Source organism: Schistocerca cancellata, chromosome 9 (genome assembly GCF_023864275.1).
Source record: "Schistocerca cancellata isolate TAMUIC-IGC-003103 chromosome 9, iqSchCanc2.1, whole genome shotgun sequence".
NCBI lineage: Eukaryota > Metazoa > Arthropoda > Insecta > Orthoptera > Acrididae > Schistocerca > Schistocerca cancellata.
Window position 1 is genome coordinate 299,007,303 of NC_064634.1, and position 15,290 is coordinate 299,022,592.

The 15,290-nt window shown below is 43.9% G+C and overlaps 1 protein-coding gene across 2 annotated transcripts in view; it reads right to left on the reverse strand.

The window, feature by feature from the left end:
- The window catches only part of LOC126100935 (protein unc-119 homolog B), a 45,964-nt gene that overhangs the window by 11,582 nt on the left and 19,092 nt on the right, over positions 1–15,290 (reverse strand). The window contains exons 4-5 of one of the 2 annotated variants that reach the window (XM_049911598.1): positions 6,114–6,228; positions 5,848–6,020 (exon numbers count right to left, since the gene is read on the reverse strand). In XM_049911598.1, the coding sequence (XP_049767555.1) occupies positions 5,848–6,020; positions 6,114–6,228 (288 nt within the window). The remainder of the gene's footprint in view (positions 1–5,847; positions 6,021–6,113; positions 6,229–15,290) is intronic. The other variant, XM_049911599.1, reaches the window with a different exon arrangement.

Genomic DNA, 15,290 nt, shown 5'->3' on the forward strand with positions numbered 1-15,290 from the left:
CCTGTGTCAAGTCGAGCCGAAGGCAAGGGCGAGGAACACACCACGGGGGTGTACGCAGAGGCGCCCGGAAAGGAGGTGGAACAGGGAAAAACCCAAGCCCACAGAGAAGCTCCTTGACGCGTACGGCGATCGGACAACCCGACCGGGGCCGACGGTCTGGCAGATGGACGACTGACTGCGGGAACAGGACACGATAATTTGGATGCCCGGGCAAGCTTAGAACATGGGCCGCATAAGCGGCCAGCAAACGTTGGCGCCGGAACCGCAGTGGAGGTACACCTGCCTCCACTAGTACACTGTCCACAGGGCTGGTGCGGAAAGCACCAGTGGCAAGGCGTATCCCGCTGTGGAGAATTGGGTCCAGCACCCGCAACGCAGATGGGGATGCTGAGCCATAAGCTAGGCACCCATAATCCAGGCGAGACTGGATTAACGCCTGGTAGAGCCGCAACAGGGTAGAGCGGTCGGCGCCCCAGTGGGTGTGGCTCAAGCATCTCAGAGCGTTTAGATGCCGCCAACACGTCTGTTTAAGCTGCCGGATATGAGGCAGCCAAGTCAACCGGGCATCGAAAACCACCCCCAAAAACCTGTGGGTTTCCACCACAGCAAGGAGTTCGTCGCCAAGATAAAGCCGCGGCCCAGGATGGACTGTTCGGCGCCGGCAGAAATGCATAACGCGGGTCTTGGCTGCCGAAAACTGAAACCCATGCTCTACAGCCCAAGACTGCGCCTTACGGATAGCGCCCTGTAGCTGACGTTCAACAGCTGCAATGCCAGTAGAGCTGTAATAAAGGCAGAAGTCGTCAGCATACAGGGAAGCAGAGACAGAATTTCCCACGGCCGCAGCGAGCCCGTTAATGGCTATTAAAAACAGGCAGACACTTAAAGCGTAGAAAGGATGTGATGACGCCATGTCGTATCGTACGCCTTCCGCATGTAGAAAAAGACAGCGACCAGGTGCTGACGGCGGGCAAAGGCAGTACGGATGGCCGACTCCAGGCTCACCAGATTGTCGGCGGCGGAGCGGCCTTTCCGGAACCCACCCTGAGACGGAGCCAGAAGGCCCCGAGACTCCAGCACCCAATTTAAGCGCCGGCTCACCATCCGTTCAAGCAACTTGCAAAGAACGTTGGTGAGACTAATGGGACGGTAGCTGTCCACCTCCAGAGGGTTCTTTCCAGGTTTCAAAATGGGGATGACAATACTTTCCCGCCATTGCGACGGAAACTCGCCCTCGACCCAGAGACGGTTGTAAAGGTCGAGGAGGCGTCGCTTGCAGTCCACTGAAAGGTGTTTCAGCATCTGACAGTGGATGCGATCTGGCCCGGGAGCGGTATCAGGGCAAGCAGCAAGGGCACTCTGAAATTCCCACTCACTGAATGGAGCGTTGTAGGGTTCAGAAGCGTCGGTGCGAAAAGAAAGGCTCCGACGTTCCATCCGCTCTTTAATGGAGCGGAAGGCCTGGGGGTAATTCGCAGAAGCGGAACTCATAGCAAAATGCTCTGCTAAGCGGTTTGCAATGACGTCGGAGTCAGTACAAACTGCTCCATTCAGTGAGAGCGCAGGGACGCTGGCAGGGGTCCGATAGCCGTAGACGCGTCGAATCTTGGCCCAGACCTGCGAAGGAGTGACATGGAGGCCAATGGTGGACACATACCGCTCCCAGCACTCCTTCTTGCCTTGGCGGATAAGGAGGCGGGCCCGCGCACGCAGCCGTTTGAAGGCGATAAGGTGGTCTAAGGAGGGATGTCGCTTGTGACGCTGGAGCGCCCGCCGGCGATCTTTAATCGCTTCAGCGATTTCAGGCGACCACCAAGGCACAGCCTTCCGCCGAGGGGACCCAGAAGAACGGGGAATGGCAGATTCGGCGGCAGTAACGATGCCGGTGGTGACCGATTGAACCACCGCATCAATGTCATCACTAGAGAGAGGCTCAATAGCGGCAGTGGAGGAGAACAAGTCCCAGTCAGCCTTATTCATAGCCCATCTGCTAGGGCGCCCAGAAGAGTGACGCTGTGGTAGTGACAGAAAGATCGGAAAGTGGTCACTACCACACAGGTCGTCATGCACACTCCATTGGAGAGACGGTAAGAGGCCAGGGCTACATATTGAAAGGTCAATGGCGGAGTATGTGCCATGCGCCACACTGAAGTGTGTGAAGGCACCATCATTTAAAATCGAGAGATCGAGCTGCGACAATAAATGCTCAACGATGGCGCCTCGACCTGTTGCCACTGACCCACCCCACAGAGGGTTATGGGCGTTGAAGTCGCCCAATAGCAAGAAAGGTGGCGGCAATTGGGCTATCAGCGCAGCCAGGACATGCTGCGAGACATCACCATCCGGTGGAAGGTAAAGACTGCAGACGGTAACAGCCTGTGGCGTCCACACCCGAACAGCGACAGCCTCTAAAGGTGTGTGGAGAGGGACAGACTCGCTGTGCAGAGTGTGAAGGACGTAGAGGCAGACGCCACCCGACACCCTTTCATACGCTGCCCTGTTCTTATAATAACCCCGATAGCCACGGAGGGCGGGGGTTCGCATTGCTGGAAACCAAGTTTCCTGAAGAGCTATGCAGAAGAAAGGGTGACGGCTGATAAGTTGTTGGAGCTCAGCTAGATGGTGGAAAAAACCGCCACAGTTCCACTGGAGGATGATATTGTCCATGGCTGAGAAAGGCGTGAAAGGACTGGGAAGGCAATTTACGCCGCTTGTTCACTCACTGCCACCGATTCAGTACCCGTACGAGAGGCATCCATGGCGTCTGAGGGACCAGCGAGATCAAGGTCCTCAGCGGACGCTAGAATCTCGACTGCATCCTCAGACGCAGAGCGCGAAAGGTGCGGTGGGGTTGGCGCCACCGCAAGTTCTTTGGCCTTAGAGGTCTTTCTCTTGGACTTCTCTCGCTGAACCTTGGGTTGCACCGGCTGGGAAGGCTTCACCGATTCAGTCTCCGGGACAGAGGAGGATCGTGAAGCCCTACGCCCGGCCGCTGGTGAGGACTTATGCCACTGGCGGCCGTCATCCTTCCCGCTGGTGGAACCCTGGGAAGGGAGGGTCCCAAGGGAACTCTTACGGGCGAGAGTAGCCGAAGAAGTTAGACGCTTCTCCGGCTGAGAAGCGGGGACGGACGTCCCCGACGGGTGGGAGGAGGTTGCTCCTGAGGTAGGTGGTGCAGGAGCAACCGGTTGGGTAGAGCCCCCCACAGGCAAGGGGGCAGGAGGAGTCGTACTGCTTATCGAGCTGGCTGGAAGTCTCGAAACTGATGGGGCTAGCACAGTTGTCGTAGCAGCTGCATAAGAAGATGTCATTCTCACAGGATGGAGTCTGTCATATTTCCTTTTGGCCTCAGTATAGCTCAGCCGGTCCAGGGTCTTATATTCCATAATTTTGCGCTCTTTCTGAAAGACTTTGCAGTCAGGCGAGCAAGGTGAATGGTGCTCCCCGCAGTTGACACAGATGGGAGGCGGGGCACATGGAGTATCGGGATGAGATGGGCGTCCGCAATCTCGACATGTGAGGCTGGAAGTGCAGCGGGAAGACATATGGCCGAACTTCCAGCACTTGAAGCACCGCATCGGGGGAGGGATATAGGGCTTGACGTCACATCGGTAGACCATCACCTTGACCTTTTCCGGTAACGTATCACCCTCGAAGGCCAAGACGAAGGCACCGGTAGCAACCTGATTGTCCCTCGGACCCCGATGAACGCGCCGGACGAAATGAACACCTCTACGTTCTAAGTTGGCGCGCAGCTCGTCATCAGACTGCAAAAGGAGGTCCCTATGGAAAATAACACCCTGGACCATATTTAAACTCTTATGTGGAGTAATAGTAACGTTAACATCCCCCAACTTGTCACAAGCAAGTAACCTGCGTGACTGGGCGGAGGATGCCGTTTGTATCAGTACTGAGCCAGAGCGCATTTTAGACAAGCCCTCCACCTCCCCAAACTTGTCCTCTAAATGCTCGACGAAGAACTGAGGCTTTGTGGAGAGAAAAGACTCCCCATCAGCTATCGTACAAACCAAGAATCGGGGCGAATAACTATTACCTCCATCCTGAGACTTACGCTCCTCCCACGGCGTGGCCAGAGAGGGGAACGTTTTCGGATTGTACTTTTCAGCATTAAATTGAGCCCGAGAACGCTTAGAGACTGCTGGCGGCTGGCCGCCAGCGAGAGATGATGTACCACGCTTCATTGCGGGTCATCCGCCCTGATGCCACCTACTCCGACCAAGGGCCCTCCCCACGGGCGCCACCCAGCCGCAGCAATAGCCACCTGGCAGGATGTCCATTGCCGGGAGTCCTGATGCCCCAGGGAGACGGGCATCTACTCCTTGGCATACGTGGGGAGTTAACGGCGCAGGCATCAGTAGAGCGATCCCTGTGTTGTCAGGGGGCTACAACCAAGAGGGTACATGGCGGCCCCACCACAACGGACTGGCTACCGTGCTGGATCTTAGGTGCAAAACTGTCCAAGGTCGTCGTCGCAGTTAAAAGAAACACTGCAGAGTGCAGCGTGGGAATCGCATCCAGGGACGTATCCTCGCCCAAGAGATGGAAAACGAGCGGAACACCATTGCAACGACGAAAAAGCCGGCTAAAGGTCTCAATGCACGACGGATACAGTGCACCACGTAAGGCGCCCTTCCCCAATTGGCTCGCTCTTCGGAATAATTTAGAAAGATGGAGGTCAAACCCGAGAGGGGACCATCACATAAGGCCGAAACATGTGAGACTCCTTTTAGTCGCCTCGTACGACAGGCAGGAATACCGCGGGCCTATTCTAACCCCCGAACCCGCAGGGGGATTTCACTATTTGAATGGTATCTGAAGTAAGAGATAGTTCAACACAAAAAACAGTCTACTTTGCTTATCTTCATTTGCTTGTGTCATATGGTATTATATTTTGGGGTAACTCCATTCTCAAAGGATATTTTTGGCTTGGAAAATGACAGTTCGGGTAACACCCGATATAAGTTCGGGAACCTGTTGTTGACCCCTGTTCACTAGTCAGAGTATTCTGACAATGACCTCTCAATATATATATATTCTTTACTGTCGTTTCTTGTTAACAATATCAGCTTATTCCCAAGAATTAGCAGCTTTCACTCAGTTAATACTAGGTAGAAATCCGATCTGCATTTGGATCGCACTTCCTTGACTCTTGTGCAGTAAGGGTGCAGTATACTGCTGCATCCATTTTCAATAAGCTACCACATGAATTCAAAAATCTTAACACTAATCCACGCACTTTCAAATCGAAACTGACGAGTTTCCTCATGAGTCACTCCTTCTACCCTGTTGGGGAGTTCCTTGAAAAATTAAGCTGATTCCTGTGTTATATTGTTGATTGCGTTTACATAAACTTATGGATTGATATATTTTTTTTGAAACATTTTATCTGTTATTTCTTTTATGTTGTAATTTTATGTACTGACATGTTCCGTGACCTTGGAGATTTGCTCCTCAATTTGCTCATATGGAACTAGATGCGTAAAAAAAAAAAGTGGTAAGGTACAGCAACTAATGAATCCAATCTGTTTCACTCTATGTAAATATAAGGTTAATAAAAGTAAACATGATCCATGGTGGGCTGTAATGCGATGTTTACTTAATTGTGCAATTAGCCAATTTCAACTAAGTGTCATTATCAAGCACATTCGTAACATCTGTATTTTGTGTCATTTTCAAATGACGATGATGCTGAGTCAAAATTAGCTAATCACACCATTAAATAAACATTGCATTACAGCCTACTATGGATCATGTTTACATTTATTAAGCATCTGGAGGCTGTGGTTCCCCACAAATACAAAATTTGAAATATAAAGTAATACATACCTAGCTCTGGTGGCAACGTTGGAAATTCATAAATGTGTTCACATGTATTCTTGCTATTAGGTATGCAGAAACCAAATTCAAAATCAAAACTCTTTAACAGTTTATCTCTGAAGAAATGTCTTTCAATCATCCGGAATTTACTGACTGGTTTATTTCCAACAGTAAACTCAACTCTTGAGGGGAGAAAAGAAAAGAAAAAAAACACACTTATAAATACTGTTAATAAATAAGTTACATTTCATTTTTGTTAAGTCAAGAATACTTACGTTGCTCCCACAGTCTTTAGCTTAAGGAACTGGGGTGTAAACTGGTAACGAACAAATCTACCGGCATTTGGATCAGACTCCTCTCGTTCAGGATCAGAATCAGCATCTTCAACATCTAACATAGATAAATGATAAATTTACTAAGATGGGGTTTAGTTATGTTGTCTCGTGCATAGTGCAAACAGTAACTGCTTATCAAAACAACAAAATGCAGCACCACATCCAGGAATGAATGATGCTTCTGTATACATCAATGGAAACGTCTCTGAGGTCGAGCAGTACAAAAGGAAGTTGGAAGAACAAAATAAAATAAAAACTGTAAGTAAAATGGAACACTCGAATGACATTGGGAAATTAGCACAAACAAATTTTAAGGAGATCAGTTTACAATCAAATTAAAATTACATTAAAAAATTGAACAAGTTCTCACTATAAAAAGCACTCTCGTAGGAAAATTTAGTATATCTAGATCTACATCTAGATGCCTACTCTGTGAATCACACTTACGTGCCTGTCAAAGGGTTCATTGAAACACCTTTACAATGATTCTCTATTGTTCCACTGTGGAAAACTGAACAGAAAAAATAAACACTTGTATCTTTCTGTGCAAGCTCTGATTTCCCTTATTTTATTATGATGATCGTTTCTCCCTATGTAGGTTGGCATCAAAAAAATGTTTTCACATTTGGAGGAGAAAGTTGGTGACTGAAATTTCGAGAGAAGATCCCGCCGCAACGTGAAATGCCTTTGTTTTAATGATGTCTACCACAAATCCGTCCGTGACACGCTCCCCCTTATTTCTCAATAATATATAACATGCTACCCTTCTTTCAACTTTCTTGATGTACTCTGTTAATCCTATCTGGTAATGATCCTACATTGTGCAATACTCCAAAAGAGGACTGTCAAGTGTAGGGTAGGCAGTCTCTCTACTAAGTCTGTTGCATCTTCTAGGTGTTCTGTCAATAAAACAGAGTCTTTAGTTCACCTTCCTCCTATCATTTTCTATGTGTTTTTTCCAATTTAAATTGTTTGCAATTGTAATTCGTACATATTTAGTCAAGTTTATGGCATTTAGATTTGACTGATTTATTGTGTAACCAAAGTTTAGCAGATTCCTTTTAGCACTCATGTAGAGGACACCACACTTTTCATTAATTAGGGTCAACTGTCAATTTTTTTACCATACAGAAATCTTACCTAGATCGCTTTGCAATTGGCTGATCATCTGATGACTTCACTAGATGATAAACGACAGCATAATCTGCAAACAATCTAAGATGTCTACTCAGACTGTCTTCTAAATCATTTGTATAGATAAGGAACAACAGAAGGCCTATAACACTGCCGTGGGGAACAACAGAAATCACTTCTGTTTTACTCGATGACTTTCCATCAACTACTACGTACTGTGATCCCTCTGACAAGAGATACAAAACCCAGTCGCATAACTGTGACGATATGCCATAAACGTGCAACTTAATTACAAGCCACTTGTGGGGTACAGTTTAAAAAGCCTTCTGGAAATATACAAATACGTAATCAATGTGAAATCCTATGTCAATAGCACTCATAACGTTTTGTGAGTTAACAGCAATGACACACCTGAAGATAATGTGATACTTTCAAGCAACTTTGATGATGATAACTGCTCTGAAGGTAGCAACGAAACTGCTGAAGATGGAACTTTATCCCTTAGTCATGAACCTCAGCCTGCTTCTCTGGTGGGAGCGTATCAGAAGATGTGCCCAACAAAAGACGGAGAGAACATGTGGTTGTAGTGAAGAACCAAGAGTTGTTGAAAAAACCAGACAAGCTTCATTCCTTAAAAATACATTTAATATGAGAGGAATACAATGCAAAAATGTTGTTAATAGAAAGGCAAAGAGAAATCATGAAAGGAGAGCATAACCTTAAATTGGAAACTATGAATAAGTTCAAGAACGTAATGGAGCAAACTTCGGGTTCCGGTTCTTCAGCCAGTGTGCTCGAGAAATTTAGGTTTTTGTGAATGAATAAGAAAATATTCGTATTTATAAAACATCTTTTATTTCCTTGGTATTTTTTCAAATGGTTAATATGTGCTTGTTTCTTGTATGGAATAATATTTGTGTTTATCATTTCAGTGTCAGTACTGTTGTTGTTGTGGTCTTCAGTCCCGAGACTTGGTTTGATGCAGCTTTTCATGCTAATCTATCCTGTGCAAGGTTCATCTCCCAGTACCTACTGCAACCTACATCCTTCTGAATCGGTTTAGTGTATTCATCTCTTGGTCTCCCTTTACGATTTTTAACCTCCACACTGCCCTCCAATACTAAATTGGTGATGCCTTGATGCCTCAGAATATGCCCTTCCTCTAGTCAAGTTGCGCCACAAATTTCTCATCTCTCCAATTCTATTCAGTACCTCCTCATTAGTTAAGTGATCTACCCATCTAATCTTCAGCATTCTTCTGTAGCACCACATTTCGAAAGCTTCTATTCTCTTCTTGTCTAAACTATTTAACGTCCATGTTTCACTTCCATACATGGCTACACTCCATACAAATGCTTTCAAAAACGACTTCCTGACACTTAAATCTATACTCGATGTTAACAAATTTCTCTTCTTCAGAAATGCTTTCCTTGCCGTTGCCAGTCTACAGTTTATATCCTCTCTACTTCGACCATTATCAGTTATTCTGCTCCCAAAATAGCAAAACCCATTTACTACTTTAAGCATCTCATTTCCTAATCAATTCCCTCAGCATCACCCGATTTAATTCGACTACAGTCCATTATTCTCGTTTTGATTTTGTTGATGTTCACCTTATATCCTCCTTTCAAGACACTGTCCATTCCATTCAGTTGCTCTTCCAGGTCCTTTGCTGTCTATGACAGAACTACAATGTCATTGGCAAACCTCAAAGTTTTTATTTCTTCCCCATGGATTTTAATTCTAACTCCGAATTTTTCTTTCGTTTACTTTATTGCTTGCTCAATATACAGATTGAACAACATCGGGGATAGGCTACAACCCTGTCTCACTCCCTTCCCAACCACTGCTTCCCTTTCGTGCCCCTCGACTCTTACAACTGCCATCTGGTTTCTGTACAAATTGTAAATAGCCTTTCGCTTCCTGTATTTTACCCCTGCCACCTACAGAATTTGAAAGAGAGTATTCAAGTCAAAATTGTCAAAAGCTTTCTCGAAGTCTGCAAATGCTAGAAACGTAGGTTTGCCTTTTCTTAATCTATTTTCTAAGATAAGTCGTAGGGTCAATATTCCCTCACATGTTCCAACATTTCTATGGAATCCAAACTGATCTTCCCCGAGGTCGGTTTCTACCAGTTTTTCCATTCGTCTGTAAAGAATTCATGTTAGTATTTTGCGGCCATGGCTTATTAAACTGATAGTTCGGTAATTTTCACATCTGTCAACACCTGCTTTCTTTGGGATTGGAATTATTAAATTATTTTTGAAGTCTGAGGGTATTTCGGCTGTCTCATACATCTTGCTCACTAGAGGGTAGAGTTTTGTTAGGTCTGGCTTTCCTAAGGCTGTCAGTAGTTCTACTGGAATGTTGTTTACTCCCAAGGCCTTGTTTCGACTTAGGTCTTTCAGTGCTCTGACAAACTCTTCACACAGTATCAATCTCCTATTTCATTCATCTACATTCTCTTCCATTTCTATAATATTGTCCTCAAGAACATCGCCTTTGTATAGATCCTCTATATACTCCTTCCACATTTCTGTTTTCCCTTCTTTGCCTAGAACTGGATTTCCATCTGAGCTCCTGATATTCATACAAGTGGTTCTCTTTTCTCCAAAGGTCTCTTTAATTTTCCTGTAGGCAGTATCTATCTTACCCTTACTGATATGTGCCTCTACATCCTCACATTTGTCCTCTAGCCATTTTGCACTTCCTGTCGATCTCATTTTTGAGATGTCTGTATTCCTTTTTGCCTGCTTCATTAACTGCATTTTTATATTTTCTCCTTTCATCAATTCAGTATCTCTTCTGTTACCCAAGGATTTCTATTAGCCCTCGTCTTTTTACCTACTTGATCCTCTGCTGCCTTCACTACTTCATCCCTTAGAGCTACCTATTCTTCTTCTACTGTATTTATTTCCCCCATTCCTGTCAATTGTTCCTGTATGCTCTCCCTGAAACTCTGTGCAACCTCTGGTTCTTTCAGTTTATCCAGGTCCCATCTCCTTAAATTCCCACCTTTTTGCAGTTTCTTCAGTTTTAATCTACAGTTCATAACCAATAGATTGTGGTCAGAGTCCACATCCGCCCCTGGAAATGTCTCACAAATTAAAACCTCATTCCTGAATCTCTGTCTTACCATTATATAATCTATCTGATATCTTCTAGTATCTCCAGGATTCTTCCACGTATACAAACTTTTTTCATGATTCTTGAACCAAATGTTAGCTATGATTAAGTTATGCTCTGTGCAAAATGCTACCAGGCAGCTTCCTCTTTCATTTTTTCCCCCCAATCCATATTTACCTAATACGTTTCCATTTCTCCATTTCCCTACTATCGAATTCCAGTCACCCATGACTTAAATTTTCGCCTCCCTTCACTAACTTAATAATTTATTTTATCTCGTCATACATTTCATCAATCTCTTCGTGATTTGCGGAGCTAGTTGGCATATAAACTTGTACTACTGTGGTAGGGGTGGGCTTCGTATCTATCTTTGCCACAATAATGCGTTCACTATGCTGTTTGTGGTAGCTTAGCCACATTCCTATTTTCCTATTTATTATTAAACCTACTCCTGCATTACCCCTATTTGATTTTGTATTTATAGCCCTGTATTCAGCTGACCAAAAGTCTTGTTTCTCCTGCCACCGAACTTCACTAATTCCCACTATATATAACATTAACCTATCCATTCTCCATTTTAAATTTTCTAACCTACCTGCCCGATTACGGGATCTGACATTCCACGCTTCGATCCGTAGAACGCCAATTTTCTTTCTCCCGATAACAACGTCCTCCTGAGTAGTCCCCGCCCGGAGATCCGAATGGGGGACTATTTTACCTCCGGAATGTTTTACCCAAGAGGATGCCATCATCATTTAACCATACAGTAAAGCTGCATACCCTTGGGAAAAATTACGCCTTTCCCCTTGCTTTCAGCCATTCGCAGTACCAGCACAGTTAGCTGTTTTGGTTAGTGTTACAAGGCCAGATTAGTCAATCATCCAGACTGTTGCCCCTGCAACTACTGAAAAGGCTGCTGCCCCTCTTCAGGAACCACACATTTGTCTGGTCTCTCAACAGATACCCCTCCATTGTGCACTACGGTACGGCTATCTGTATCGCTGAGGCACGCAAGCCTGCCCACCAATGGCAAGGTCAATGGTTCATGGGGGAGGGGGTCAGTACTAATTTTTGTTAATACCACATTCTAATATTTATCTGGATTTGCAATATTATAAAAGAAGTAATTTTTCTTAGAAATAACAAAAACAATGTATGACTTTGTATACTCAATTAAGAAATAAAATGAGAATGTTAATCTGCTAGCAAAAAAAGGGGAAGAAAGAAAAAAGAACATAACTATTAAATTACACATAAATAAAATGAGTCACTTTTCACTGCACTGGTGACGAACTGGTGGCTTATTTATTCATTTAAGAAGGAAAAGTCTTTACATTAACTTATAATTTTACTAGAAAACTAGGTAAAATTTTATTTAAAGTAATTAAGTATAATAGACCTTCTGACAACTTGGCCTGCAGCATCTGCTTCTGGCTGAAATGCACACTGTTCAATGTCATTCACCTCCACAGCATCTGGGTGAAACACATCTCTAACTCCTATTCCACAGTTGTGCAGAACTGCCGCAGCCACAATAACATTCCCACACTTGTTTGGTTTAAATCACATTGTTTTGGTGAGAATTTGGAAACATTTCTTCCAAATACCTAACGCTCGCTCTATTACACATCTGGTAACAATATGGGCTCTACTGTATCTCCGTTTGGCTCCTGTGAGGGCTCAGAACACAAGACGTCATAAGAAGTTTGGAGAGAGCACATCCACTATCTCCAACAAGCAACCCATCATACTGTCCATTTTCAAATTCTGCAGCAACTCTACTATTGTCCCAAATGTGTGCATAACGCATTGAACCTGGCCAATGGCTTACCATATTTAAAATCTTCATATTGGCATCACAGATGATTTGTGTATTGATAGAAAAAAATTCTTGCAATTTCTGTATAGTTCTGCTTGTGCTCCAGAAGGACAAAGTATGGGTATATGTACACAATTTATGGCCCCATGACGTTTGGGAATTTACCAGTTTGTAGAATTCCCTTTTGTTCTTTGATATATTTTCTTGGATTTGTGGCATGGACACATACAGTGGCTTTAAGGCAATTAAACTGTTTATCAAATTGTTAAAAGCTCTTCCAGCAGTAGTATGGTGGATATTAATAAGATCCCATGTTACAATTTGATAAGTAAATTCTGGCCTTATTTCCTCCTTAAATTACTAACGTAACAGTGTACTCTTCAATGGTGCTCTCCGACATTAATGGAGCAAATAAATTTACTTCGGAAGTAAATGAAAAATTTGCTCCTGGAATAATTTACTCCTTTAGTTCAGAACTATCGACCAATGTGAGTGCGTTTGGTAACAACATAACATTGCCTGCCATGTCTCTCCTGGTCCCATGACCATATTGACTGGAAAACTGTGGCCTGATCAGATGAATCCCAATTTCGGTTGGTAAGAGCTAATGGTAGGGTTTGTGTGTGGCGCAAACCCCACAAGCGATGAACCTGAGTTGTCAACAACGCACTGTGCAAGCTGGTGATGGCACCAAAACGGTGTTTGGGCTGTGTTTACATGGAATGGACTGAGTCCTCGGGCCCAAATGAACCAATCACTGATTGGAAATGGTTATGTTTGGTTACTTGGAGACCTCTGTAGCCATTCATGGACTTCATGTTCCCAAACAACAGAGGAATTTTTATGGATGACAATGTGCCATGTCAATAAGCCACAAATGTTTACAACTGGTTTGAAGAATATTCTGGACAATTTGATTGAATCATCTGGCCACCAGGATCATCCGACATAAATTCTATCAAACATTTATGGGACGTAATCAAGAGCTCAGTTCATCCACCTGCACCATCCTGCACTGACAACGCTTCTGCAATTATGGATGGCTATAGATGCAGCATGGCTCAAAATTTCTGCACAGGATTTCCAACAGCTTATTGAGTACATGTCACTTCTAGTTGCTGCACTACGCTGGACAGGAGGTGGTCTGACACGATATTAGGAGATATTCCATGACTTTTTATCACCTCAATGTATATGATGTCTAACTGCATTTTTGTCAAGGTTGTCAATGTGTGTCACATGACAATTTCTTCCTTGTCTTTCCGAACATCACAAGAACAGAGCTTCCAGTTGAATTTGCACTCTCCTCCTCGTCTGTCACTCTTTTGACTGTCACAGTAGAGATATTCAAAACTTCTGCCTCTGTGTCAATCATGATGTGCTGACTGGTATCAAAGGACTGTCATTGTCCCTTTCAAAATAATCACATAATCTGAATAATTTTGCATGCTTGGCCTTTCAGCACAACACTTTCCCCAAACTTCCGTGTGCTAAAAGAAACCATTATCACAATAAATGTCAAGAAACTCACTACAGAATCCACGGAACACACACACACACACACACACACACACACACACAAACCTTTCAAACAGTACTCACAGGCGTCGAGACATTGACTGGAAATACCAGTTACCTAAATAAAACTCCAACAGCACTGAGGCATTGCTGAAGAGATGTTCACCAAATCGCATTACACAATTGGTTGAGGTAAGGGCTTGAAGCTGCCACGATTAGCCCACTGCAACTGGGTTGTTCTTACACTGACTTGACTACATAGTCATTCCCCCTCCTATCCCATTCATAATTAGAGCAAGGGAAAAACAACTGTTATATGCTTCCATATGAGCCAGGATTTCTCTTAACTGTGTTCACAGTCATTACGAGACATGTACAATGGTAGCAGTAGACTCATTATGCAGTCTGTCACAAATGTCAGTTCTCAAATTTTGTCAACAATGTTTCACAAAAAGAACGTCTTCTTCCTTACAGGCATTAACAGAACATTTCTGTAATACTTGCGTACTGATTGAAGCTGCTGGTAACAAACCTCACAATATATCTCTGAACTGCTTAGATGTCTTCGTTTAATTTGTCCTGGTAGGGATGCCAAACATTGAGCAACACAAGAATGGGTTGCACAAGTGTTCTTTACAAGGTCTCTCTATACATGGACTACATTTTCCTAGAATTCTCCCAATACACTGAAGTTAACCACTCACATTCCCTAAAACCAACATTGCATACTTGATCCATTTCATGTCATTCAGCAACATTAAGCCTACATATTTTATTCATGAGACTGTGTCAACCAGCATATCACCAATGTTGTATTCAAACATTATGGATTTTTTTCCTCATCTGAATTATCTTATATATATTTTTTTTTTTACATTTATATCAAGCCACCACTCATATCAAATAGAAATTCTGTCCAAGTCAACCTGTGTAGTTCTACAGTCGCTCAACAATGACATTTCCTGAACACTACAGAGCAGGGCCACAATACAAAAGTTTGCAGGGAAGGGGGGTGGGGGGTGTTAGACTCAGGGATACTCAATATTTCTAATATTTTGTAAGATGAATGGCAACTTTTCAGTGGGCATAAAAATTCCAATCCCAAAGCCATTAAGAATCTACATGATATCGACTTTTAAATAATTTTCTTGAAAGAAAAACACCTGAGTACACTATATTTTTTCCTTTTTCTGAGAGATGGGGTTAGGGGGGAGGGGCACAACCTCTCTTGTCCACAGGTGTAGGTGTCCTCACTACAGAGCTGTCAGCAAACAGCAGCAGATTGCTTCTCACTCATTCTGATAGACTGTTTATGTATATAGGGAACAGGAGCAGTTCTACCACACTTTACTGTGACACTTCTGACAATATCCTTATCTCTTACGAACACTTGTCATCCAGGACACCATACTGAGTTTGATTACCTAAAAATCGAGCCACTCTGAAAATCTATTCCGTGTGTTTGACCCTACATCGTAAGTATGCACTGTGGCACTGTGGTACATACTTTCCAGAAATCT